The following is a 27,485-nucleotide window of genomic DNA, read 5'->3' on the forward strand; positions in this document are numbered from 1 at the left end:
TGTCCTAGAACAGATTGTATTTAGATAGATAGATAGATAGATAGATAGATAGATAGATAGATAGATAGATAGATAGATAGATAGATAAAAATCTCTTTTATGTTCTTTTAGGTTTCCCGAGGCCTTAGCAACTGGAGTCATTGGATAAAAATTACACCATGAGATTTACAGATTTACAGAGTACACAGCTCTCTGTAAATGTCATACTGGGGTTGAAGTCATGATACACATTTAATACGCTATGAAATTTAATTGTTACCTTAATATTATTCTAATAAAGACAGATTTTTTTTTCAGTTTTCTGGAAACTCAATAAACCCCACAAGTGTGTGTAGACAGAATGCAAAAGCTGTTCTCCAGTCGGACTTTAGATAAAGGACTTCTCCATCATAAGGATTAGTGACATCTGACTTTTAATAATTATCAAATTACACACATTGTGTCCTTTAAACGTCCCCGGGTAGGCCGACTCTTGACTTCAGAAACATGGCGCACGAGTTGAACTTTAACCTCGGAAATTTATTCGGCCTCGTTTATCTGTTCGACCAACTGTAAATCCATCACTCAAGATTCTCGCGATAATTGCCCCGCATATATTAAGACACATGGGGGTTGCCTCGTCCACTTGGAGAAGCGTAAGGTTTCCTTGAGGATCTTGGCCACTTTTGGAAAAGTCAGAAGTCTCGGATCTCCACAAGAAACAACCAATCATGTCGGACGCGGTGACTAGTTTTATGAAAGACTTTTTGGCCGGTGGCATCGCCGCTGCCATCTCCAAAACAGCTGTCGCTCCCATTGAGAGAGTCAAGCTGTTGCTGCAGGTAAAATGACTGAACCAACTGCTGCCTCTGGCACGGTCGCATGTCTGCGTAAAGCGTGCGTAATTGTGGGGCTTCTGCGATAACTCAAACACAAAATGCAACACAAGAATTGTTTTTCAAGAAAGAAATGGCCCTTTGGACTCATTTGGTCTCGTGCGTAATGCCAGTGGGCACGTGAGAGGTCATGGATTGATGTGGAAATAGTTTTACGCGCCAAGTTACGCAGAATTCTTCTGGTGACAGTAAGGGTGGCAAGCCCTCCTAATAAGCGTTGCAGAAAAACGACCATAAGTAGCTAGTTCATCATGCTGTTTGTGCTTTTATTAAGTTAATTAATCCTTTATTATTACAGATGACCGCTGCAATAGTCAGTGAAAGTGGACTGCTAAATTTAACTTGAAGTGTGTAATCTAATACACAGTGAGGTCTCAAGTGACAGGAGTGTGCCTCTGCTGGGCCTACAACTACATGATGTCTGTCCGGAGAATATTAAACATAGTAGTCTAAGATTATGTAAATACCAAAATGATGTATTTAAAATTAAAATTTTGCTCACATATTGCATACTATTTAGAAAAAATGGTCCCTGTCGTGTCAAGGTTTACATTTACATGGAACTATGGCACACGTGTGTCCAATACAGAACTTTTATGCTTTGTTTGCAGGTCCAGCATGCCAGCAAGCAGATCACAGCAGAAACACAGTACAAGGGAATCATTGACTGTGTGGTTAGAATCCCCAAGGAACAGGGCTTCATTTCTTTCTGGAGAGGCAACCTGGCCAATGTCATCCGTTACTTCCCAACCCAAGCCCTCAACTTCGCCTTCAAAGACAAGTACAAGAAGATCTTCCTCGGTGGCGTGGATCAAAAAAAACAATTCTGGCGTTACTTCGCTGGCAACCTGGCATCTGGTGGTGCCGCTGGTGCGACTTCGCTCTGTTTCGTGTATCCTCTCGACTTCGCCAGAACGAGGCTGGCTGCAGACATCGGCAAGGGCACAGCAGAGAGAGAGTTCACTGGTCTTGGAAACTGTATTGCCAAGATCTTCAAAACCGATGGGCTCAAGGGTCTTTACCTCGGATTCAACGTGTCAGTGCAGGGTATTATTATCTACAGAGCAGCCTACTTTGGATGCTTCGACACGGCTAAAGGTGCGCACAGCTGTTACACTAGAATGTATTAACAGTGTACATGTGCATTTTACACGTGGGTGACTTAACTTGTGCTTCTTATAGGTATGCTGCCAGATCCCAAGAACACGCACATCATCGTCAGCTGGATGATCGCCCAAACCGTCACTGCTGTAGCTGGTCTCATCTCATACCCCTTCGATACAGTCAGACGTCGTATGATGATGCAGTCTGGACGCAAAGGAGGTGAAACCATGTTCGATTCGTTTGGCCCAGTTATTGCACAGTTATTAAGCATTCATGTGAGGGCATTATGCAACATTATTCATGTCCGTTGTCTTCTTCTCTTTTTATTTCCAAAGCTGACATCATGTACAAGGGCACAATCGACTGCTGGAAGAAAATCATCAAGGACGAGGGACCAAAAGCCTTCTTCAAAGGTGCCTGGTCTAACGTGATCAGAGGCATGGGTGGTGCCTTTGTGCTGGTGCTTTACGATGAGTTCAAGAAGTTTGCATACTAAACTTTCAACCAATCCCCAAGGAAACCCTTTACTTTGTTTAAGTCTTATTTCTGGTGATACAGTGATAACAGCTTGGTGAATTTACAGTGTGGGCGTCTACAGTATGACAGCCCAGGTAAGGAGGGTGGGTGAACCAAAAGTGTATATATCCCATCTAGGACATGCCAACAGGCAGTCGTTCAGTAAAAGTCAAGCAGGTGGAGATTTTGTGATGACGCACATGATGATGTCACTTCAGGTCATGCTTCCCATGTTAGTAAGTTTGTGAAGCAAGTTGAGGAGACCCATGTGTTATGCTGTGACCACTCTGATCCTCATAAATTATTTTATTAAGAATAAAAACGTATTATTCTAACAGTCCAGTCTTTTTGATGAATGCACTGTTGTCACAGTCTTGTTGGTTTTCATATTAGATTTTCTGTTTAACTCCCCACATGGACACCAAGCCAACATACACAATGCTTCAGAAGTGAAGCAGCAAAGTGCGACTTTTCAATGTATTATTTACACCCATTTTTTTCTGCTGTCCCATCGATTGTCTTCCATGATAAAAGCTAATAAATGCATCTTCCAGCAAGAATGATTTGAACAAAACTTGCATCTTTAAAGATGCAAAACAGTACACTGTTAATTGGTGGGAAAACAGCTTTAGTTAACAGGAAACAGAATAAATATAAACAAGTAAACCTTTAAATAACTTAAAAACACAATTTTTTGTGTATCCCATTTAATCAAGCAATGTAAAAAAAAAAGGTTACATTTATAGGAACTGAAATTCAGTCATAATAAACAATAATTTGTACATTTATACCTTCAACAAAACAATATCTTCTGCTTGTGCAGCTAACTTCGGTACTGCGACACTGCTGTGGAAGCCACACATACCATATTTCAGATTCAAAGAAAATGTTTATAATGGATAAGCATGGTTACACGAAAATCACTGAAGAGTTGATTAAGCCAGATGAAAGTATGCTGAACACATTTACGTGACAAGAACCTTTGAGCTTTGTTCCTTTTTTAATATTTTGCGATGCAAAGATATCAACTGAATATGGATAACAGAAACCAGATTTTAGCAGATTAAATGTTAAACAGCGCTCTCAGCACCATGCTGCCCGCGCTGCACCTGGTTTTTTTGACCTGGGTGAAGGTCTGCTGCTGGAGTCAGTGGAGGGGAGTGATGCCCTGGAGTTGACTGACCTGGGACCTGCTGAGTGGATAACAGAAACATGCTCTCTGATTACAGGCTTATCATTACAGTTTAATCATAAAATAGCACAACTTTAAAAACCATTATTACACTGCTAAGAAAATATGTACATATTTGAAATTGTATTTAAAAACAATCAGGCAAACACACACACACACGTGTTTTATGACAGTTGGAATCTGTTATTGGTTAATTATTTCAAATGTTATTTTAACACCAGGAAGCAACAATGAAACATAAACATTAAAAAGACAAAAAGGTGTTAAGAGGAGAAACAGTTTGTCAGTTACTGAGCCATGAAATTCATTTCATAGCAGTGTTAAGAGCTGCTTTTTACAGTCTTCTCGTTCTCTTTAATCCAGTCTTTGCAACCATCTGGAGATAAATTTGCAGCCGTCAGTTTGACATGAGTGCGTACCACATGCTAATGCCTTTTTCTACCTTAATTAATGCAACACAAGCAAATAACAGCAGGCTTCTCCAAATGTCTCCCCACACACACTCCTGCAGGTGGTGTGCTCGTTGAACAAAAACACTGAGGTCTGCATGCAAAGGTTTTTTATTTATTATTAATATTCTGTAGCTGTGCTTTAATTGCAGTATGACAAACTGTAACTGGAGGAGCATATAGCATGTACTAGAAGGTACATATCTGTTATCTAAACCAAAGTACTTAAAATTAAAATTGTTGGAAAACAACCAAAGATGTAAGACACCAACCGGAGGTAGTCCTGCTGCTAGATCGATCTTTCTTTGTGGTGGACCTGCAGATGGGAAATGAAGAACCTCCCAGGTATCCGGCTTGGCGCTGATAGTCTGCCAGTTGCTCTGAGCGCCTCAGGCCAGGTGTGGGCTTCACAGACTCCAGCCTCTTCAGGAAAGCCTGAGAGGAATAGAAAGATTCTTACCTCATTAATACTCCAAAAATACTGTAAAAGTAAACTGTTCCCCCACCACTGTGGGAGGTAACTACATTTCAAACTCAAATTTTGGTACTGGACCTAAGGTACTGACAGAAAAAAATACACACAGTTTGTAATATTGTATGTGATATAGACCAATGATGCCAAATATACGTCCCATCAGGCCCACTGATGTTTAGTGTAATCAACTTGTGAAGGTTTTTGTTTGTTTTTTGTTGTTGTTTTTTTAAACATTAAGTCAGTGAGATTGTTTCTTTGAAGTGCTTAACAAAAGTATTAGACCACCACCCAATGTTAGGGTTATGCCAAAGCTGCCTGAAATTAACTACTGTATTGGCAAAATACTTTTTTTATGTTTAGGTAATGGTTAGATCAACATCAAGCTGGTGTGCAAGCTCTTTAATTAAAATAACATTTTTAAGTCTAAAATATAATAATTATTTTTCATGAACTTTTAAATTTACCATTTTACAAAAAAAGCTGAAACAAATAGTAAAGTACATGATTATTTTTTCATTAACAAGCTAAATTACCATTTGTTTGGGGTTTTTTGCAATACTCAGCAGAAAAAGTTGAATATTAGGCTTGATTCATTTCAGACTTCTTTGAGAAGTCTAGTCTGCTGTTTCTGTATTAAACATTAATTCAGTGAATTGAGCAATTTTAAGTTTTAAACAGGTTTTCGACAGATTTCTAAAATATTTGTGTTCTTTGTTTTTAGGTGGTCAAACAGTTTAAGTGCTGTATGTCCACTTTAGATGAAACCGGGGTGACACTCTTGAGCTAACCCATATGGAAAAGATATATATAAATCTTACAAAGTTTGTATCTGTCTTGTGTGAAACTTGTATGAAAAGCATATAAGTGTGAAAACAGATATAAGATCCCTTGAAAAATTATATAATGAAACTTGTATGTTTTGGATACTTACTAAAACAATGTATGAAAGTAATGCGAAAGTGGCCACTTTCATGAGTAAATCATGTAAGCCTTATATGATTTACTCATGAAAGTGGCCACTTTCATGAGTAATCACATATAAGTTTTTACTATTTCTTTTCCGTAGTTTAAACTACGCAGCACAGTTACAGTAAATATAGATAAAACAACCTGAAATGAACACCGTGCAAAAGAAATATATGGTAAGAGTTTATTTTTTTAAATATTTTTTTAAATATTACTTTTTTATTATTTGATTTGACTGGTTTGATTATATTCATTCTTGCTCTTGGCTAGAATGAATACATAAAAAAACAGCACATACACTAAGATGTATTTTAAAACAATCTACCTCTTAAAAATAAGTCACTATTTTATTAAATAAGTCAAATTTACCAGTCAACAATTTACCAACTGCTGTGCACCAGGACTTTGCGAAAGGTACACAGCAACCCCAACAAAACAGCATGAAGCAAATCAGTGTAGACAAGTGGCTAAATGTCACGCATGCACTCCCACACGCAGGGTCTGCTGTAATCTCTCAGTGAACAAAAGCTCCATATGAAGCAGTGTGATGAGGAAAAAGCTCAAGCATCACCAGACCTTCGTGCTGAAGATCAAAAGTCTTCCAGAGGGCATGAAAAGGCACTGCAGGCTTCTAAATACAGCCAGAATTACCACCTACTATATTTTTAATGTTTGCATTACAGGAGACATCTTCAATGAAAATGTACCCATTGTATTATCATTATTATTATTATTGTTATTATTAGTGTATATAATTTCTTTGAAAGAATACTATGTGTAGAGGGTAAACTAGCACTTGAAATACACAGAAGTGGTACTACTTGTGGTTGCCAGAGGTGTCTTACATGTGTGATGTGTGGGGTGTATACACTGATCACACGGGCAGATTCAATTACTAATCTCTAAGAATAGAGAAGGCGAAAACCACTCCTGACGCAGAGAGATGGGCTCAAGAGAGAGGACAGTCTGTTCTTAAAACCATAGAAACATTCTGGCTTATAGCAGCAACATTAGGGATCAATTTAAAAAATATATAATCATTATTACAGGAACACATGAGTAGAAAAGAAGTCAGGTTTTCACTTAGTAACACCAGTGCCTTGGCTGGCTACCAATAATTAATATGTCTTTACTTCCCCATCTCCTCTTTTGAAACTGTGCTGCATGTAGACATAAAAAATGTTGCCAAGATAAGTCAATATATGGGATGAGAGACTAAAGCGGCAGAGACTGAACTCTGTCAAATGTCAGTCTGCGGCACTGCTGCTGGCTGCCACCTGCTGCCATCTGTCCAAGTCTTTCCATTTACGTTTGCAGAGGTGGCACTCTTGGACTGACGCTAAACTCAAATCAAAACATCTCTATTCTTTATTCTCTCTATTCTGTTCTCTACTTAAAGTATTTATGAGGAAACTTCTTTTTTTTTTTTCATAAAATGTTTTCTTTATGTTTCTTCAATAGTTTACTAAAGGCAACGTAAAAAACATAAAAAAAAAGAGTAAATAATTAAAAAGTAGGATGCAATACAGTAACATGTAGACTGGTTTTCAAGGAAGTTACCAACTTGAGTAACAAGTCTAGTGGGAAAAGTCAACTTCTATAGTTACATGTTGTATTTACAGTCTCTTTAAGAATTTAAAATACAGTAAGAAAAGATTGTTTTTAGAACAGGAACCCAAAAAGACTTATTTAGACGTCCCCTAACAAAAAATAATGCCACTCTGACCCTATCTAGCAAACTAAAAGTCATTTTTATTCTATTAATTTCACACCTATAGACGTTTAGATCCAACAAGAAAAGAAATATAATTATTACATTTGAATTATGAAACCTCAAAACCAGTCCTAAGGTTTCTGTTTGGGACTTTTCTGACTTACATCTTAACTTTTGAGTGATTTACATATTATTAACCTACACGATCTCTCGCAGAGTGACAAGCCTGTTCACAGCAACATTAAATCTCTCTGCTCTTTTTGATATCCACTCATGTTAATAATTATCTTTCTTAGTTTTGAGAACTTCTGTTAGGGGTGTTGTTCTTTACAGTATTTCTCCTCAAAACCATATTGAAGAAAGTTGCTTTCAACCATAAGCATTTTGAGATATTTGAAAAACTAGATAAGAAAATACATTTTCTTATCTTTTCTAAAAATTTGTTGAAGAAAAACAAACATGAAAGCAATATAACAATGCTATTATAGCAGCTAATGCTGCTGTGCAATTGAAAGTCAATTCAAAAATATGTTACACTAGCAAAAGTTGATTGAGAGGGAAGAACAGTTAGATGTACCCCGCCTCTTGCCCTATGACAGCTGGGATAGGCCCCAGTGCCCCCGCGACCCCGAAAAGGATAAGCGGAAGAGAATGGATGGATGGATAAATATATTTATATGATTGAAAACTGGAATTTCTTTCTACAGATTATAAGTATACTGCAAGGACACAGGAGTAATTTTTTCCCCAACATTACATACTAGAATTAGTTGGGGGGGAATCATCCAATTCAATACATTAGTGGGTGAAGAGTTGTCGCCTGGTGAAACTCTTCTGTTGTTTGCAAAAGACAAAGAAACACAAAAGCAAATTAATTTCTTACTCAGTTTATCACAAATGTTTCTCTTGCTATTAAGACCGCCTATTATCAAAACAATTAAGCAAATCAAGGATTGAGTTTTGACCCAAGAAGTGAAACTTACCAGGTTCTCCCGCTCAATCCGTTGCTGTTCTCGTTGCCTGTTCACTGCACTGTGAGTGAGGCGAATTCGAGGAGAGTTACTTTCCCCGTGGCTTTTCTTCACTGGTGCGCTTCCCGATCTGGGACCCGGAGAGAGGCGAGACAGCTCGCGAAGTAGTCGCTGATTCTCTAAATCAATGCGCCGAACCTCCTCATTGCTGAAGGAGTAGTTTTTCCTGTTTCTCCCTCCAGGATAGTGGAAGACCAGTTTTCTTCCAAGCTGACTTTCTAAATTGAGAGAGCCTGAAAGGAAAAACAAACAGTTGTATCATAATTTGAGTTTCACATTTTGTGCTAGTGGTGGAAAATGTTCTGTTGTACTGATGCTCAGGTCAAACATCAGTACATCAGAACACCCTCTGCAAACAGCTAAAAACGCATCTTTTTCCAACTTGTTTTTGAGTCTTTGTTTTTTAGGTTTTAGCATTTTTGTTGTGAATTTCTCTGTATAAATAAAATTGTACTTACTTCTGCTGCTTATATAAGTTTGGGTTCTTTGATATGAAAAACTGAATTTTTGAAGAGCCATATTCTTGAGCTACATTTCTGCAACCTCCATCATGTACATTTTGAAAAGTCACAAATAAGTGAAGTGGAATCTTTTTGTGCACTTTATTTCTTCATCAGTGTTCAAAAGAGCTTGCTCTGCAATGTTAACCACACTCTGTGCAAACCCCTTCTGAGCTACATTTTGAAAAACAGCAGTATGTTGAAACTAAAAGAGAAAACCTTGAAAAAGATTTTTATGTGAAGCAGAATTCAACTAAAACTCACAAATCTTTGTGTGGACAACTGTTTTCATACACGTTACAATTACTTTGGGGAAAAAGCTGATTTACTGAACTCACGGAGGAGAAATAAACTTCTGTTTTAGAGAGAGAGAGAAGCTCATATAAAGCTTACACTACACTTACCAGCTAAAATCTTTAATGAAATGCATGTTGATGCAACAGTTCCTATTTTTCAGGTTAGGGACTGAAGTGTTTTTTTATACTTAGACTGCAATTTTAAGTGTAACAAATTTTTTATGTCATTTTCACCACATCAATGGACCTTTTTCATAGCCGCTATTCTGAAATGTGTTTGTAGGTTAATTATGGCCTTGTCCCTAGTAATGCATGCTGTCTCACTGGAATGAGTGTGGCGTAATAAAGGAAATGTTCCCATAATACCTTTAACCAATTAAACATCTATTTACACTTCTACGACATGTCAAAATGACTGCTGTGAAAAGAGGCCTAGGGCATAACTCCATGTGGGCTTAGAAATACAACTATTATAACGTAAAGCTCAACCATACTCACACTCATCCACATCCTGATCTGAGTCATCATCTTGTATGTTTCTAAGACCACTGGAGGGCACACTCTGCCGCGGCTGCTCCTCTTTATGACTTTCTTCTTCGACCTCTGTGACATTCAAGTCCAGTGACTGAAGAGGACTGGTGTCAGGTGAGGAGAGTGGGGTCACATCTGTCACTGAATCATCTGAGTCTGCCGTATGGAGAACAGGAAAATCACGAGGCCTTGCTGAGCCTACTCTGGTCCTTCTTATTCCTGGACATGAAGAAGAAGTTGCACTTGTTTTCGGGAGGGCAGGGGACTCTAAGCTGCTCTGGTGACTGCTACTGCTATAGGAGCCCTCAGAGTCTGCATCTGTGCTGGTCTCAGTCGATGAAAGAGAAGGACTCTCAGACCTGCTTGGAGGAGCTGAAGGACTTTGGTTGTGCAAATTTCTTATTACTTTTTTAGGAGATTGTTTATTTCTCCTTTTAGAGCTGGCACTGAATGGTAATGCTTCTCCTTTGGTCTCTTTTGGACTCTGAATGTAAACATCTGTATTATCTACCTCTTTGGCTTCAGCCAGTAAAGCCATGAATGTTCTACTGGACCTTTTAGGTTCTAAATTGGCGCAATCTTCACTATCACTGCTTTCATTGCTGATTTTATCCGATGTAGTGGAAACGGATGATCTACTGCTCCTATTATAGGTCTCCGCTTGCTTTAGATGTTTTCTTGTCTGATCACTCCTTGATGACAGATCGCCACGATAATTCTCTCTGTGTTTTGCATGTAACTTATCATGTGCTTTTGAGATCTTCTTCTCAGCCTTCAAACCTTTCTCCACCTTATGTTCTGCATCTGTGCTGCTTTCAGCACAATCGCTGTCGAAAAACGAGTGATCCACTTCACCTTCCAGTTCACTGGGGTTGAACATGGCAATTTCCCCTCTGCACACCTGTAAGGATGTAATGTGAGATACCTAAATAGTAATTTTTTAACCCATTTATTTAACATAACAGCTAACAACTTAGCAAAACCTGCTAGAGTGACTGCTTTCAAAGACTGAAATGATTGGCCAGGTGTCCCTTTTTATGTTGGGTTGCACAGCATTTTTATCCTTTGTCCACTGTCCCACATATTGAGACAATGTTCCACATTTTATGTGGTTCTAGCTTACAAACATCCTCACAAGAAACGTGGTTTAAACAGACATGTGCAAACAAGGATCCATACTGAAATACAAAATAAAGGTTAAGAATTTTAAAGGTTTTTTGCAATATAAAACAGGTAACACTGCATAAATCCATGAAAACAAGAACAAGAACAATAGGACAGTCCAGTGAACTCAGTGAAAACACACGATGGAGAAATGTTGATATGCACAAGTTACAGAACTTGAATGCATTTCTAAAGAACTGAAGATCATCACTTCAAACTGCTGTATGATCATCAAGTGAAAGGAAATTGTGTGAGGATGTTCATTATCAACCCAGGAAACAGCAAGGCTCGAGCCTGCCATGAACTGGAAACTGTTCGATCACCAGTGCCACTGTCTACAGTGAAGAGAGTTTTACATGACCATGTACCAAATTTCCCCTTTTGGGACAATTAAAGGATTATTAGAGGGCACCAATGAAAAAAGACGCCCCTTTTACAACATCGAAACCTTCAAGTTCAACTATTATTTGCAGCTGCCCACAGGAATAAAATAAATGCCTTCTGGAGAAGAATTTTATGGTCAGATGAGACCAACACTGAGCTAGCTGGCTACAATGACAAGAGGAATGTTTGGTAGCATGAAGGTGAGGCTTTCAAACTGTAGTATCTGTCAAGTACTGTGGTGTTAGCATGATGCTCCGAGGCTGTTGTGCTGCCAGTAGTACTGCCACACTACACAAAGTGGATGGAATACTAAAGACAGAGGACTACCTCCAAATTCTTCAACTTCACCTCAAATCAGCAGCTAGAGGGTTCAAACTTGAACCATCTTGTTCCAGCAAGCTGAGCACACACTGGCTTGGATGAAGCAGGCTAACACTAAGCTTCATGAATGGCCTTCCAATTCAAAATTTGTGGACCATGCTTAAAAGCTGTGGTCTGATAAAGGAAACCAACCGGTTTGAATGAACTCTACTAACTCTGCCAAGAAGAGTGGTCAAATACACACCCAGAATTATGCCAGAAAGTTGCTGATGACTACCAAAGATGTGTGCTCCAGGCGCAACTTGCTAAGGGACAATTAACCAAATATTAGTAGGGGTGCATGTATACACTTGAGACTACATGTATACTTTTGACGATGTGTGGATTAGAGAATCCAAATTAAATTCAAACTTATGGACCCAATACTAAAGTAATTAAAGATGTAGCTGTACAATCATTCTACCCTGGAAAAAGAACAGTCCACAAAAATTAATTAAAAGCCCCAAATTACCAAGATATTCAGGCCAATGATGTGTATGTAATCCTTTGTGTCAGATACAGTAACGGTCAGTCAATAAAAGACATCTGCATAGTTTGTGCGTGTGTGTGTGTTTTTGTTGAGGTTAGATAATACATGTTATACTATCGTGTAGCTTTAGCAAGCTTTGTCACATATAAATAAAATCTTTGCCCCACATTTCGCTTGTTGGTCCCCCTAGAGTGGCCTCTTCAACACTTTTCCTCAGTGCAAAGACCGGGTTTCATTTAGCTTAAAGTGGCATAACAGCAAACTGTTGTGTAATCTATCCATCAGTGTGTAGCAAGCTCCAAAACACTAACACTATTGGTTATCTGTTTACCTACACTTTCAATCTCCATTACTACAATAATATAAAATGCGGTGGGTATAATGCTTTCACGTGTGTTTTAACCCATAAACAACACACGTTAAGCCTGGCAGTTAACTAACGTTAATAGTAACATAGCTAACTTATCCAATTAGTTTAGTTTAGCTAACTTAAGCTCCAAGAATATCTTAGTTCTCTTACCCAACGAAAGAAGGCACGACACACCGTTTTCACGTTAGAATTAAGTTTCTTCTTAAGAAAGAATGTCAGGAATCTGAATAAATACAGAGCAAACCTGCAATAAAAACAAATTTAGCGTTAGCAGGCTAAAGCTGGAGTAACACGGTGCCTGGTAACTACGCAACGTCACTTCCTGGCAACGGTCGCCCTAGGAGATCTCTGCAGTAGTTAAGAGAAGCAGTCGACTCCAGCATTTTATCGCTATGAGGGTTATCAGAGTTTGATTATTTCATAAAAACAATAACAGCGAAAATTCAGCCGCTGATTTGCTAAATCCGATTATTTCAGTCAAAGTAAGTTAAACTGATCAAAAGTAAATTTATTTTTTGGTACTGAATCTAACAATAACTATTTGTGTTATATTTGAAGGTATTTGGGATAAAATTCAGTTAACATACAGTTTACAAAATGGTTTCTTATTGAGTAATATTAGGTAAACTTAATTTATATTGTATTATTTCTTTCTCATGATTTTGAGTGATAGAAAACATGCGCATTAACAAGACAAAACTGATGCAACTGATACACTGGGACAACAGAGTATATGACATATAATATACTTGAATTTGAATCACCTTTATTCCGATTTCTATCCTTTATTTATCGTTTGTTACTCTTCCTGCCCCTTGTATTTGTTTATGCGTGTCTACTTACTAAAATATGACTTAATACAATGATGTCTCTTCATGTTTTATATTTTTCACCTTTTTTTCTTGAGGTTATAAGTTTTGTTCTTTATAGACAATAAAAATTACTTTACTTCCTGCAATCTGGCCACTCAACTTACTGTCTGTTTTATGCAGAAAACAAACAAAAAGAGAGTTGCCCTGTGTTGTGTGTTTTTATCTTTGTGCACAAATTTCTAACCTACTTAAGAAACATGTCAAGAGACAGATACTGGAGACAAACAGATGGGAGGTCATTAAGTTTCTCCTGGGGATCCATTATACGACAGTAACTGCTCCCCCTAGTGCATCTCCATTACCAAGAAGAGGATTATCTGGAGGCGCGTCCCCTGAAATCACAATTTGTCATGGTTTTACTCTTAATAACATAATTAGACCAAGAAGTGACACACACTAATGAAATGCCGATGTCCTGGGACAATAGCACTCGGGGGGATCTGTTGTATAAACCTGTGACTGGTCACTGTCATATAATTTACATGCCAATGCAGGATGGGTAGAAATGAGGATTGAATAGGGGGGGTTTCTTTATTTGTCCCATACTCAGACAATGAAGGCATAAGTAACTGCAAATTTAGTATGAAAAAGATGAAAAAAGTTAATAAATCTCTGTTTTCTTTGAAAGAAAACCATCCATTTGACTGTGACACCTGGCTAATATTGGAACTTCAGTTACGAAGAAGGACCATTTTCCACAAATAACTTTTTCATTAACCATTTTTTTTTTAAACACGAATACCTGCATATCCTACAAACTGAGGGTTAGTTTCAGTGAAATGTATTTTATTCATTAAAAACAGAGTTAATTTCTTTCTGTTTCAACTGTAACTTGTTTCCAAATGAATACAGAATACATATTTGTACAATGTGATGTAAGGTTTGTTCTTTAGTCGTCTTATGTAGGACTACACCAACTAATTATTTATCATATAAATAGTAATATTGTAGCACAGATTCAACAAGGTGCTGGCAACATTCCTGAGAGATTTTGGTTCATATCCTGGAAGTATTGATCAGAAGATTACACTGAGGTCATAAAAGGATGGACATGGTCAGCAGCAATGCTCCCCACACCATTACACCACCATCAGCCTGAACTATTGACATAAGGCAGGATGGAGCCATGATTTCATGCTATTTACACCAAATTCTGACCCTACCATCCAGATGTTGCAGCAGACATCAAACTCTTCAAACTTCTTTTTTCCAATTTTGGTGAGCCTGCATGAATTGTAGTTTCCTGTTCTTAATTGACAAAAGTGGCACCCAGTGTGGTCTTCTGCTGCTGCAATCCACCTGTTTCAAAGTTCAACACATAAAAGATGCTCTTCTGCATATCTTGGTTGTCAACTTAAAGCAGTTTGATCATTCTCTTCTGGCATCAGCAACATACTTTCACTCTGAGAACTGCCACTGACTGGATAATTTCTCTTTTTCAGACCGTTCTCTGTACTTGTCTGGCACTAACAATCATGGCATAAAAATCACTTTAATCCCCTTTCCTCCCCATGCTGATGCTCAGTTTGAACTTAAACAGGTCGTCCTGTCCATGTCTACTTGCCAAAATACATTGAGTTGTTGCTATGCAACTTGCTGATTAGATATTTGTATTAACAAGTGGTTAAACAGGTATACCTAATAAAGTGACCAATGAGTGGTTTGCCCGTTATGGCATTTTAGCAAGGACTCCATCTTTCATGGTAGGTTCATAAGTCCACCAGGAACAAAAGGCAATGAGAAAACTGTTTAAAATGAAGTAAGATCAACGTATATAACTGAGCATAATTGATATAATTGATGAGCCTTTGTTATATTAAACCATGTCAAACAATGAAAGCACAGTAAACAACTATTTTCTTATTTCAGTACAAACATTACTTCCAACTGTAGCTGCAAGTTAATCATTTATGCAGGACTCAACCAAAACCAAAGCCTTTTACATACAGTAATAACACATTTTACTTCAGTTTGCAAAAGTTGACACGTGTTCATAAAGAAGGCGAGTTAGAGTGCTCCTCCATATTTCTGAACATGATTCACTGAAATGAGATCCATCTGGCAGGCTGAGGGAGCTCAGATGACCTTCGGCCTCTGAGGCAGACAAAGATTATAATACGCAGTTTGATCCCAAAAGTCAGGTCCTTTCCAGCCACACCAGCCCTGGAAATATAACAGCCACACCAAGATCAGCACAGTGTGTGGGAACCTGCTTTTCAGACTGAGAATTGCTGGCGGTGTGAATGCTTTTCCGTTACCTTGTCTGTGATAACCTGCAAGTCCTCTGCTCCAGTGTAATGAGGATCTAGGATGAGGTAGCGGATCTGCCCTGTGGTCTCACTCCAAGCCACACCCAGGATAGTGTGAGCTAAAACGCCTCCTCCTGCAACACAGAGCAAACAGCAATGTAAGTTTGAACAAGCTTTGTCTATGTTAGCTATCAACAGTACAGGCTTCTGAAAATAGTCAGCTCCCTCCTTTTCCAAATCCATAATCAATAGAATACAATAGAATACAATTCATATTTTTGGGCCAATTAGTAAAATTCTTAAGATGACTGTACGCACAAATCCTGGAAATGATAGCAGGCTCTGGTTTTCTTTGAGTTTTTGTGGTGATGTGACTTTAAAAAAAAATGTTTTAATGTTTATATGTGGTGTTTATAGTGAGTTTTATGTTGTCATGCACTGACAGCAAAATTCATGACAAATTTCCACTACTTTGTAATGGAAATGAAGTTTATTGATTATAATGAACTCCCTTCTTTACCAAATCCAAAATCAATAAGCTGCCAATTAAAACAAAACAAACAAAAAAATCCTGGGAATGATAGTGGGCTTCTGCTTCTCTTCGGGTTTTTGCGGTGAAGTAACTTTTCTATATTTGGATAATGAATTATAAAAATAAGGCTTATCATAAAAAATATCAAGAAAACAAAGTTTCTGTGAGGTCATAAAATTAATGTAACTGTAACAGTTTGAAAGTGAGCTCACCAATCATGACTGGAGTTCCTTCAGTGAGGAAGTGGTTGGCCAGTTCTCGGCCTTTGGACGCCAGCTCAGCTCCCTGACTACAGAGAAGGCAGATTAGTTGTCAGATATATTAAAATCATCCACAAACACATAATCATTCACAAGAAATGCAATCCCACCTCACAAACAGGATCTTGGAAGTGAGCCCAAGCAAATGACTCAGAACAGCCTGAACCTCAATGGATCCAATCCACTGACGTGACCCGACGAAGGATGCCTGCTTGTCTCCAACATCCACTAAAGCCTGGAAAGCAGAGAACCAGACAGCTTGGACATGTCTGATAACATTGTAAAAAAAAGAGGAAATGTGGGCATATCTTGTACTCTGATCATATTTTATAGGGCAACTACCTGCTGGATCTCCTTGTGAGTGGGCACAGGCAGCTCTACGTAACCCTGCTGCTGGAACCAAGAGCAGATAGTCTGCAGGGAGCGATAAGCACAGCCCCAGCCATTGTCATCTACACGGTCCTGCATGTAGTGGTGATAGCTGTAGATCCCCTGGACCAAATACACCTTGAGAAAAGAAAAAAAAAATCTTGCTGTGTTCATCTATTTCTGCAAATGAGCAGAATACTGTTAAGGATTTAAAATAAGTAATTAGATATACCTTTCCATTATCTAGGGTAGGGTGCGTGAGAGCCAGATGAGGGTTTCGGAGATAACCGTCTTTGTAGGGCTCATTGGGAAAGTGGTAAGCGTTGGCTCTTCTGAAGTAAGGCCTGTCATCTGGTAGCTCAAACTGCTGATGCAGCTCCTATTCAGACAAAATAAAGTTTCAAGGAAAGGTCATTCATTCTTTTTGTCCTTTCTTTAAACAAGAAAGCACAAGTTGAACTCATTGGGATTAATATGATAGAAGTTCAGTCTGCGGTTCTTACTTTACTTTCCCAAAAAGTTGATTCTGTTCATCTGGACGGAGCTCTACATCCAGATGAAGTGAATCAACTTCTTGGGATTTCCTTACCTGGATGATTGAGCACATGTTAAGACACTAACCTTACGTTGTGCTACTAGCTGGCTGTCAGGCACTCCTACTGGATAAACCACAGTCACCAGTCCTTTTGGTTCTGGAAGGAGGAAGTGGACCGGTTCAGGAACAAGTAATGTCATTCCCTTCATGTTCTGAAGAGTCACTTTCTCCATCTCACACAACTGATGAGTTAGTGCCTCAATTAGCTGCTCGCAGGCACTGCAATACCAGAATAAAAAAAACCAAAAAGTAATATTACTGTAAGAGACGAGCTTTGGTTAGTGGTATGAAACCAGATGTTTTGTATAAAAGACATACTCCTTGATTGTATCGCTGCGGCCGGTGCAGACAACACAGTCTAGTGGAAGAGTCACACTCACAAAGTGGGATTTCAGAACTGTTTTGGTGAGGATGGGGGCTGAGAGGGGGCCTGGCTTTGTCACCTCCGTCATCAGACGAAGGTTTATGACACTCTGAAAGGGAATAAGAGTGAATTTATATTCACAGGTAAACGCAAACGCCATAAAGACAACTAGACATAAAAAAACCGTTATGATGAGAGCTGAAACAATCAGCCAGTGGCATAGGTTCAAGTCGCATCTGCAGTGAACAGCAGGTTGACAAAGACAGAGCATGCCTGGCCTGTGGCAGCAGGACTGAGCCTGCTCTACTGTGTCAGCACTTTTATCATGTATTGTCACTGTGATATGGACTATTGTGACTAGACTGGATCAAAGCATCACACTGGGCTCAGGAAACAGTGCTATTTTCTCCTTTCTTTCTTTTATAAACAAAAATTGGTCAGATAATTAAAAAAAAAAATCACTGTCAAACTGATTATAGTCTTTAATATGGCTCCATATTATTCACAGAACACAAAATATTGCTGATTATTCGATACGTACCGCCACCGAACTTTTTTTGCTTTTCTTTTTTGATGATTTTTTCCCAGAACTCTCTTGTTCGTCTGCCCTGAAATAAAAAACAAAACAACCCCCCCACCACACACACACACACACTTTTCAATATAGCCCAATAAAATACAAAGAAACAGCAATGACAATAAAAGAGGTCCAGAACAATATAGGGAAACACACATTTAAAACTATAAACCAAAACAGAGACTAAAACAGATGAGCGCAAATCAAAGTGTCAAACACATGAATGCATTTATTCCTATAAAGTTCGTAGTATGGAGTGCATAAAATGTATTACATGACCACAGATGTCTGAAATTTTACATAATATCTGAAATTTGCTGTGGGTGGCTGCAGCTCAGGGATAGAGTCTACTCTGAAGGTATCTGGTAGTTTGAAACCTGGCTGCTTCAGTCTGCATGCCAAAGTATCCTCGGGCAAGATACTAATACTAAATGTTCTACTTTAGCTTCGCATTTTTTATTTTTTTTACCTTCATCTATTCTGCTTTAGATTTTTTTTTCATCGTGCCACTAAAAGATGCAGATCAATATGTCACTAAAGACTGTGTTCCTGTTGGTTAGTTGGTAGCAACAGTTTTAGTGTGTGGTAGTCGTCCTAAAATTTCAGACATTTTTTTTATAATTACATCCCAAATTATCTGTGGTCCACAACTCTGAACATCTCTCACTGTGCAACAAGGGACCACTGTTCATGAGCCACAATCAAAGATATTGTCTCAATTCTTGCATGTCAGTCAGCCTTCTTCTTACAAAATAAGATGAAGAATCTATTCAAGAGAGAAATAATGCACTGTAATAATGTCTGTACTTACTGTATCCATTGATGCATATCTTCACATAGTGTACTTGGAGTTATTTCTTCAGGTGTGGCATAAGCATCTTTGTTTGGCCATATAATAACAGGACTGTCGCTCACTGCCAGAACACAGGATTCAGATTTCACCTGGGAGCGAAGAGTCTCAAACGTTCTCGAGATGACATTTCGCACCAGCTGCTCTGTAAGAAGAAAATAGCGTTTCTCTTTAACATTCCTACAGCGTTAGGGTAATAGATTTGTATGGCTTGAGTTCTGGAATTTGCATTTGACCAGTTACTGCCACTCTGTTATAGAATTTACTGTTTCTAGTACACTAAACGGCTACACATGTATACATTTTACTTTAGTTAACTAAATATCTTCTAAATGAGGACATCCAAAGTAATGTTTGGGGGTTTTGTCTTAGAAGGCCATCATTACATCAAGCATGTATATTGAAATTATATTCCTGGTAATGTGGGTAAAGTTTGAAATAGCATTTAGTCTGACTCAATTATAGCAGGAAAAATGAATAGAAAAACTGCATTTTCTATAATCCACACGGGATCAAATATATAGATAGACCCCCACTAATATTTGGTTAAGTGTCACTTAGTGAGTTTCATCGTGGTACCCAACAACAAAATTCTGGCATAATTCTGTCTAGATATTTGACCACTCTTCTTGGCAGAATTGGTAGAGTTCATTTAAACTGGTTGGTTTCCTGGCACGGACGCAGATTTAAAGCATAATCCACAAATTTTCAATAGTCCTTCAGTTGAGCTTGAAGGTACCGATTTTGGAGCAAGGGCTTCTTTCTCAGTCTAAGCTGATGTAAAACTCTCTTCATTGTGGACAGTGACGCTAGTGTTCCAGCAGTTTCTAGTTCATAGGAAGTTTGAGCTTTGGTCGTTCCTGGGTTGTTCCTGAGCATCCTAACCAATTTCCTCTAATCTAAGGGTGATAGTTTGAGTCTTCTACCAGACCATGACAAAGTGGCGACATATGTAAATAACATGTAATTATGTACAGTTGTTTGAAGTGATGATTATGGAATCTGCAGTTGTTTAGAAGTGGCTCCATGAGACCTTCTCAGCTTGTGTAAATCTGTAATTCTCATTCTTAGATTTTCATGGAGCTCCTTTGACTTTCACAACTACAAAAAGAAACTACAATTTATTAATCAATCATGATCTCAAATGAGAAGGTAACAGGTTTTAGCCCCGTCAAGTTAAAATACATTTTAGAACCTTAATCTCCATTTATTAAAAAAAAAAAAATGAAATGAGTGTATTTATTTATTTGAACTTCACACAGGGTTTGACTCTGTGTTTAGTAGAAAAAAAACCCCAAATAAATATGCGCACACACACAATTATTATTATTTTTAAGTCTTAAAAATGTGTGCTGTGCTCGGAAGACAGCACTTCCAAGAAATCATTAAAAGCCCCAAAATATCATGACATTCATGCGCGAGCTGAATGGATGCAAACCACTTACCACGACTGTGGATGTTTTAACTTTACGTGTGTGTACATTTAGACATATTGTTAAAAATCGTTTCTGAACACACCATCTGTGCTGTCCAGCTGACATCTGAACTCCAGCAGACCTTTGACACGAAGAACGGTCGCAGTCTCGGAGTCAACAACGACCTGATAGCACACAAAACGACAGAAGTCAGCGGCTGGTTGGGGAAATCATCTGACAACGATTGTAATTACTCTTTTAGCGTTACTGGCTAACTGCTAAGCCACGAACTGAAGAACCCACAAGATAGACTTACTCGTGGGTCTGAACACAGAGGAACACAGACACGACCTCGTTTCGATAACTTAATTTCAGCAACCTTACCATTTTGGAGTTCTCAGCCTAGCAAAGGAACTACACTGTTTATTGTCAGTTGTTTCTAAGCACTGGGGGCTGACATGTCTACTAAAGCAAAAGTTCAACGTGTCTCTGGTTGGGGCTTTCTATTGGGCCACACTGGCTCCGCCCATTTATGGTGCATTTATAGTAACTCGTAAGTTCGGGAACGTTTTCTAGATAGTTTGTCATACACGTCTTCACAATATTTCGTTTTCTTTTATCAGTTTTTTTCCCTTTTAAATTTAAAACGCCTATAAATGTATTGTATATTACCACCTATATCCTCCCGAGAACCGAGGAAAAGTGCATCTTCTAGTTGAACTTTTGTTGTGAAATGTGAATCCCCTGAGATTCACATTTACTGCATGGATTTTTGTAGTTCATCAGATAAGCAATCATATACTCAATAGTTTACAAAAAAATAATAATTAAAAAACCAACACCCAACATTAGTCTATCTACATCTGGGGTAAAATTAGCCAATAAGTAAATAAAGGCACTTATAATCCTCCTCAGTCCTCCCTTAGAGAACGCTAAATCTTGTGCTTAGTCTCTAATGCACACTTTACTCCATCTAATTAGTCTTGCTTCACTGCCCATGTTCCCCTTCTTATGCAACATTTGACACAATGTGTCAATATTCTTCTTCTTATTAATTTTGTTGAGATATTTATTTTGTATGGGTGTGTGTGACTGTGTGTGTGTGTGTGTGTGTGTGCAGGGGAGGAGGGTATTAAAAACAACAATAAGTGTTTTGTAACACTGTAAGTGCTCACAGTCAGACACACACAAAAAAAGGTTAAAATGTGTTTCTTGGTGCATTGCCAGTTTATCTCAGGATATTCATAAGAGCTATGTGAGTTAAGCCAGAAGTGTAAGTGTAGACAAGGCTTTTGATATTTTAAGTTGCTGTTATGCAGGCTTAAGTCATAAATTGTTCCAAACATCACTGCCAAAGCTCTTCTAGTCAAAGGCAAATAAATTAAATCAGCATCAAGGCTCGGCTTGCAGATAAATCAGATTTACACCCTCTGATTTATAAAATATAAAGGACAACTCTTCAGCCTAAGAATTATAAATTACAAGAATATCTGTAAAAAGGAGGATCTACTGAAAAAATATTCCCATTACAGACCTTTTCCACCCCATTTTAAATTGTATTAGCTATTCTTAGCTGCTATGTCAAAGTCAAATAGCACAAATACCACATGCCAGGAAGTGGGGTTGAAAATGAGGACAGTTTCAGGTCACTGATGTTTTGTCCTAACAATGCCTCTGGATAAAATCAAGTTTGTTAGGATTACTGGAAAACAGAGATGAAATGGTTCCTCTTGTACACGCATGCAAAGTCAGTTGTCTAAATCTAACAGAGTGTCAGATAAAATAAAATAAACAAACCTAACAGGTGCAGTGTAGGGAAAAGGTATTTGCCCCCTAACTTATTTCAATTTCACTAGCAACACTCACGTTACTTTGGTTACTGTTGACTAAAGAAATTACTTAGTTAGAGCCTGTCTGACGGAGTGAAGTCGACTAATAGATCTCTAAAGGCAGCACATCATGACAGAAACAGCTGAGAAGCAAAATCAGTCACATCTATTGGTCTGGGAAGACTTTCAAAGCCATTGTAACTCTTTGGGATTCCAGTGAACTTATGGTGAGAGCTGAAAACTCTGCTGACCAAAAGAAACACAAAGGCTCGACTCACATTTGCCAAAAAACAATATTTTCAGGATCCCCAAGACATTTTGGAAAACAGTCTGTGCACTGACGAGACAGAGGCTGAACTTTTTGGAAGGTTTGAGTTACATGTGCATAAAATTAATAGCATTTCATAAAACGAACATCACACCGACAGTCAAACATGGTGCTGGACCTTAAACAGGCCATTTATGCTTGAAAACCTTCCAGTGTGGTCAAAATAAAACAATTCTGCAAAGAAGAGAGAAAGTAATGACTTTTTTCCACACAGAGCCAGGTAGGTTTGGATAACTTTTTTCTCTAAATGAACAAAGCATTTTGCATTTTGTAAATGTTATCTTTGTCTAATATTAAGATTTCTTTTATCTAAAACATTTATAGAATATTCAATATTTCTTCAATATATACACTAAAGTGCTGGAACACAACATTACCACAGTATTGTACTCCAAGTATCTACATTATTAAACAATTCTTTGTGCCTAAATGTGGCAATCTGCTCCAGGATGTTCCCTCTTATCAAACTGAGTCCGGCAGCAGCAGCATGCATTGTAACAGTGTGAAGTCATGACTCTTGAGTTCCCGTGGACTTAGTGTGCTTAACTATCTCCCTTTGTATCATAAACAGAGCATTAAGATCTTTTCAGTTATATGCTATAAATATTAGAGTGTGAGCGAGGAATGATTATATGGCAAGAACTCACATTACAAATGCACATTCATCATATGTCCATAGGCAGAGTTTATCTTTGGAGCCTTTTATTTATGTGAAAAGTGGCAGATGTGCTGGGATGTAAAAAACAAAACAAAAAACCCCAACTTCAATATATATAAAGAATTTTTGTGCAGCTGTGATGAAACATATAACTATTTTCAGGGTAGCCCATTTTGGCTTTCTAATGAGAGTTATATAAAAGCATTTCAGTATCAGCAGTGTGATTATTTTCTTGCTCCTTTTGCCGAGTGGCTGGTGATTGTAGACAAGCCATGAAGGTTCAAAGCTACATTTTTACAAAATAGAAGCGCAAATCTGTCTTGCACACCTATGTGAGCAACGACAGAGTGGAAAATTGATGTTATATGATAAAAAAACAAAACAAAACAATTGTAAAACATCCACTAGCTTCAGATTAATGTTGGAATCACTTGTACCAAATAGCTACTGAACGTAGATTAGGGAGGTTTTAATGACCACTTTGAACAAGAGGAATGATTACCGCAAGAATCTCATGTTTCAGTGCTTCTATGAGAACTTGGTAGTTATTTTAAGGCCCACTTTAAAAAAAATCCTTTAAGTAATCTTAAAGCCTCACAAGATACTTTTTTTCAAGTAATGTCAAGAAGAGAAACATCTGGATCATGTTATGCTCAGAGGTCTCACAGATGAAAGAAGTAGCTTTTGGCATCTGTGTGCTCTCTCAGAGCTGAAAGATTAATCTAGTTCATGAAAATCTTCTAATTTGTCTATATCAGGCAATGTAAGCAGTATACAGTAAATACTTTATGTAACTATAATTACATTTTCCTGCCTGTCTTTAGATTATCCAGCCATTAAAGCCACTATTTGAGTTTCTTTCCCAAATGCCATCAGATAATGTCAGAAATAATTTGAGCATTGCAGTTTCACTCTGCTCTCAAACATTTGTCACCTGCATGGAACTAAAGTCCAAACAGTTATAAAGAATATTATATCTTATTGGCTTTCCTACAAATGTTAGGGAATGCCAGGGGTAATTAAAAACAACAAGTAGAAGAGAGCATTGCATGAAAACCTCCTTTTGCTGCAGGATATCAAATGAGCTTAGCTTCACTTGATTGGTCTCCTATTGAGGCATGAGGTCTGCACACTGGTCCTAGTCATTCCTCAACACTAAGAGGCTCACCACAGGGCACCATCTGAGGGACGAATAGAGGCAGGCAACAGACGAGGAAAAGGAAAGCATACTTTTCTGTTCCTTATGCTGCATTAAAAAAAAGGTACATATATATAAATAATTTAATCACAAATATTATATTTATGGATTTCCACTTCATGCTGTGTCCCAGAAATTATGATATTTGTTTAACTTGTCAACATAATGAGGCCAATAATAAAATAAAACACAATTTATCAGTAGAATATTCCAGTATATTAGCTTATTCATTCAGTCACATAAATGGATTTCCCTTTACAGATTTCTCTATATTTATGCTTTGCCTGAATGTACTTGGATCAGCTGGATGTTATGTTTATGTCTCCAAACATGGCTGTTCCCAAAAAGGATGCTGCAGAGTGCCCTCTTGTGGACAAACTGTGTAGCATCAACTCTTATAATATGGTTGAAGGGTGTTTCTCCCATCTCTTCTTTACTCTTTAGAATTTTTCATTTATTCCCTGTTATAAATTATACTGATACATGAGCAAATAGCTAATATCTGGTGTAAATACTGGCTTACCAATAATCAGCTGGGCTTCAATATGCAGTAAGGCTGAAATGTAATTATGCTGCCTAATGGCTTTCACATTTACTGCTATTACAGTTTGCTGATAAAATGTTTCTTATTTCCACTTCTATGACTTCAGGCTTTAACGGTGTAGCCATAGATGGAAATATTGGAGGATTTCATGCACGGAAACCAGATTCCACAGAATGGAGGAGCTGGACTTTCTTCCCTCTTTTTCCAACCTCTTCTAGGTATTTTATTTTATTCTATTAACTGATATCCTAATGACATCATAGAGCTCTGCATGAGCTCTCTCTCCACCTTCCTCAAATTTCTAGCACAGACAACCAGAAGTAGCTGTGAGATCAATCTCGGTTCAGTCCTGTGATCATTGAGAGGATGAATGAGATGTTGAAGATATCATGTCATCTCTTATTAGCACCTCTTCTTTCTCTGAATTTGGATCCTTAATCATAACAACTGCACTTAGACGGAGAACCATTTTCCACTTTCCCCTGTCGCCAAGGTGTTACTTGAGAACAAACAGAGCGAGAAACAGACCTGCCTGCTGTGTCAGTCAGCACTTCTCATTTTATCTGAAAGATGTGTTGAAACCTGGTGGTTACTCCCTCAGTGCAAACATGGCTCCTCTGAAAGAACACACTGATAAGACACAGAGTAAAACAAAGCCGAGATTAACACTGAAACTTTTCAGCCAGTCATGACAAAGATGTTTGTTCATGCCAGCGCAGCTGGTGCTCTCTCCACTGGGTCCTGGTGAGAGGCAGCAGCAGCTGTTACCTCTGAGGTAGCAGATGGGTCACTAAGACCTGGGGAAAAAGATCTGCTTCAAGATGTTGCCCTCCAACCCCATATCAGTGCTCCGAGAGGCAAATGCAAACGAGCAAGTCACTGGCTGGATAGCTGTGATAGAGGCTATATTATTAACTTAAAGTGAATTAGAAGTCGTTGCTCTGGACTTGTTGTAAAGCATGATCTTGTTTCAAGCTAAAAATGTCTGAAAAAAAAATCACACAAACGCTGCTACATGTTAAAAATATTATTCAATTGGTCTCCATTAGAGCTGCTTTTAAGTAAATTTGCTTGTAAGGGGGGGGGGGGGGAGTGTTTGAAATGTTAGCTAACTTTTGTGAGCCGGCCTTTGAATGGAGTGGTTTTACTCACCTCAAAGCAGTTTTACACAACAAGCTTTAACAACAGCAACTTTAACAAAAAGTTAATTGTCTTTCCCAAAATATCTTCATCATGAAGATGGAGGAGCTTGGGATAAAACAAACCAAAACAAAATTAGGAAATGAGCCACATCCTGAGTCTTGTGGCTCAGGAGGCTTATTCATCAGAACCCCACAACTGGGTGCAATAATTTTAAGTTAAAAGTCATTGAAAGTCTTTAGAAACTCCAAATGTAATTAAAAGATTTGGTTCTCTTTCTTAAATCATATCTATAGGGGTCGAAAGGGTCAGAAAGCCATCATTCTTAAGAAGTGTACATTACAGCACCAAGAGACCAACGCCTACAGTAGTTTTAAAGATAGTCTGCACAGTTAGGACTGTGTGGTTTCAAAATGTTTTATCTCATTCGTGAATAAATTCACGATCAATGTTTGGGTCTGTGTTAAATGACAGGTTTTGTTGTATTCATGACCAAGATTGGGTGATTTTTTTTTTACGACTACAGGAGCACGTTCAGTAAAAGAAATCATTCCCACCTGTGGCCGTCAAACTCGATGGCTCCTCCCCATGACTAATCATGATTACAGACTGAAACCTGGATTATTCCACTTTCCATTTTCTTTTATATGAAGAACATAACTTTAATTAACTTCGGAGTATTGATTTAATATATTTTAATTATTTTTTTTAATAAATATTTATTCTATTTTTCTGCATTTCATATTGTGATTTTGTTTGTGTAAAATAACTAAAGTCAATTGATTTATTTTAAAAAGGCAAATAATGATATTTCTATTCATTAGCACCTTTCTGTATTGACTGGTAGTAGATGCTACAATGTTAAACAGATTGACTTTATTTGGTATTAATATTATTTAACCTTTACACAAGCATGATACTGCGATTCTTGAGATTAAGAGACACCTATACACATAGCAAAAATCCACAAAGTGCATTAAGTATACCAAATATGCAATAGATAAAGAGGAACATACTCAAATCTGTCAACTTCAGTGGCAGTAAAGCCTAAAACATCAGTAAAAGTGATTGTCCAGTGGTATTAATGGCACTGATTTGCACTGAAGCTGCTTTCAGGTTAGTTAAAATCATCTTAAAATTCATTGACTTTCACTGAATTTATTTTTATTTTTATTTATTTTATTTATTTATTTTACTGCATGGCCAGATGTAGCTAATAAGCCACTATCTGCCTGTATCACTAACTTTAGCCTTCCTTCAGAGCATCCATGCTCTTGTCATTTCAGTT

At 38.0% G+C, this 27,485-nt stretch overlaps 3 protein-coding genes across 3 annotated transcripts; 1 reads left to right on the forward strand and 2 right to left on the reverse strand.

Annotated features, from left to right (window-relative positions):
• Positions 1-620: 620 nt before the first annotated feature.
• Positions 621-2,863, forward strand: slc25a4 (solute carrier family 25 member 4). Its single transcript, XM_085356949.1, has 4 exons — positions 621-821; positions 1,487-1,973; positions 2,058-2,198; positions 2,315-2,863. The coding sequence occupies exons 1-4, from the start codon at positions 711-713 to the stop codon at positions 2,473-2,475; spliced, it is 900 nt and encodes a 299-aa protein (XP_085213075.1). The 5' UTR covers positions 621-710; the 3' UTR covers positions 2,476-2,863.
• A 650-nt stretch (positions 2,864-3,513) lies between these two features.
• Positions 3,514-12,624, reverse strand: cfap97 (cilia and flagella associated protein 97). Its single transcript, XM_085355896.1, has 5 exons — positions 12,568-12,624; positions 9,617-10,550; positions 8,275-8,555; positions 4,409-4,571; positions 3,514-3,688 (listed from the first exon to the last, which is right to left on the reverse strand). The coding sequence occupies exons 2-5, from the start codon at positions 10,527-10,529 to the stop codon at positions 3,579-3,581; spliced, it is 1,467 nt and encodes a 488-aa protein (XP_085212022.1). The 5' UTR covers positions 10,530-10,550; positions 12,568-12,624; the 3' UTR covers positions 3,514-3,578.
• Positions 12,625-15,164: 2,540 nt separating this feature from the next.
• On the reverse strand, positions 15,165-20,952 carry ufsp2 (ufm1-specific peptidase 2). The gene is made up of 12 exons (XM_085355897.1): positions 20,885-20,952; positions 20,604-20,685; positions 19,047-19,230; positions 18,200-18,266; positions 17,613-17,767; positions 17,321-17,513; positions 16,932-17,078; positions 16,673-16,837; positions 16,441-16,565; positions 16,283-16,359; positions 15,548-15,672; positions 15,165-15,452 (listed from the first exon to the last, which is right to left on the reverse strand). Exons 1-12 carry the CDS (start codon positions 20,885-20,887, stop codon positions 15,366-15,368), a joined length of 1,410 nt encoding a protein of 469 aa, XP_085212023.1. The 5' UTR covers positions 20,888-20,952; the 3' UTR covers positions 15,165-15,365.
• Positions 20,953-27,485: the final 6,533 nt, after the last annotated feature.

The sequence above is a fragment of the Diplotaxodon limnothrissa genome, linkage group LG6 (genome assembly GCF_057381915.1).
Source record: "Diplotaxodon limnothrissa isolate DT_005_m linkage group LG6, D_limnothrissa_male_GT1.1, whole genome shotgun sequence".
NCBI lineage: Eukaryota > Metazoa > Chordata > Actinopteri > Cichliformes > Cichlidae > Diplotaxodon > Diplotaxodon limnothrissa.

What these genes read in the sequence shown, in the direction of transcription:
- ufsp2 (XM_085355897.1), bottom strand. An exon ending in GATATGCATCAATGGATACA is followed by an intron (nt 18,267 to 19,046) that starts GTAAGTACAGAC and finishes TTTTTATTTCAG; the next exon opens with GGCAGACGAACAAGAGAGTT. An exon ending in TGCAGGTTATCACAGACAAG is followed by an intron (nt 15,453 to 15,547) that starts GTAACGGAAAAG and finishes TTATATTTCCAG; the next exon opens with GGCTGGTGTGGCTGGAAAGG.
- cfap97 (XM_085355896.1), bottom strand. Translation starts at nt 10,529, where the DNA reads ATGTTCAACCCCAGTGAACTGGAAGGTGAAGTGGATCACTCGTTTTTC. An exon ending in GGATTGAGCGGGAGAACCTG is followed by an intron (nt 4,572 to 8,274) that starts GTAAGTTTCACT and finishes TATTCCTCTCAG; the next exon opens with GCTTTCCTGAAGAGGCTGGA. An exon ending in TAGCAGCAGGACTACCTCCG is followed by an intron (nt 3,689 to 4,408) that starts GTTGGTGTCTTA and finishes TTATCCACTCAG; the next exon opens with CAGGTCCCAGGTCAGTCAAC.
- slc25a4 (XM_085356949.1), top strand. Translation starts at nt 711, where the DNA reads ATGTCGGACGCGGTGACTAGTTTTATGAAAGACTTTTTGGCCGGTGGC. An exon ending in ATGCTTCGACACGGCTAAAG is followed by an intron (nt 1,974 to 2,057) that starts GTGCGCACAGCT and finishes TGCTTCTTATAG; the next exon opens with GTATGCTGCCAGATCCCAAG. An exon ending in GCAGTCTGGACGCAAAGGAG is followed by an intron (nt 2,199 to 2,314) that starts GTGAAACCATGT and finishes TTATTTCCAAAG; the next exon opens with CTGACATCATGTACAAGGGC.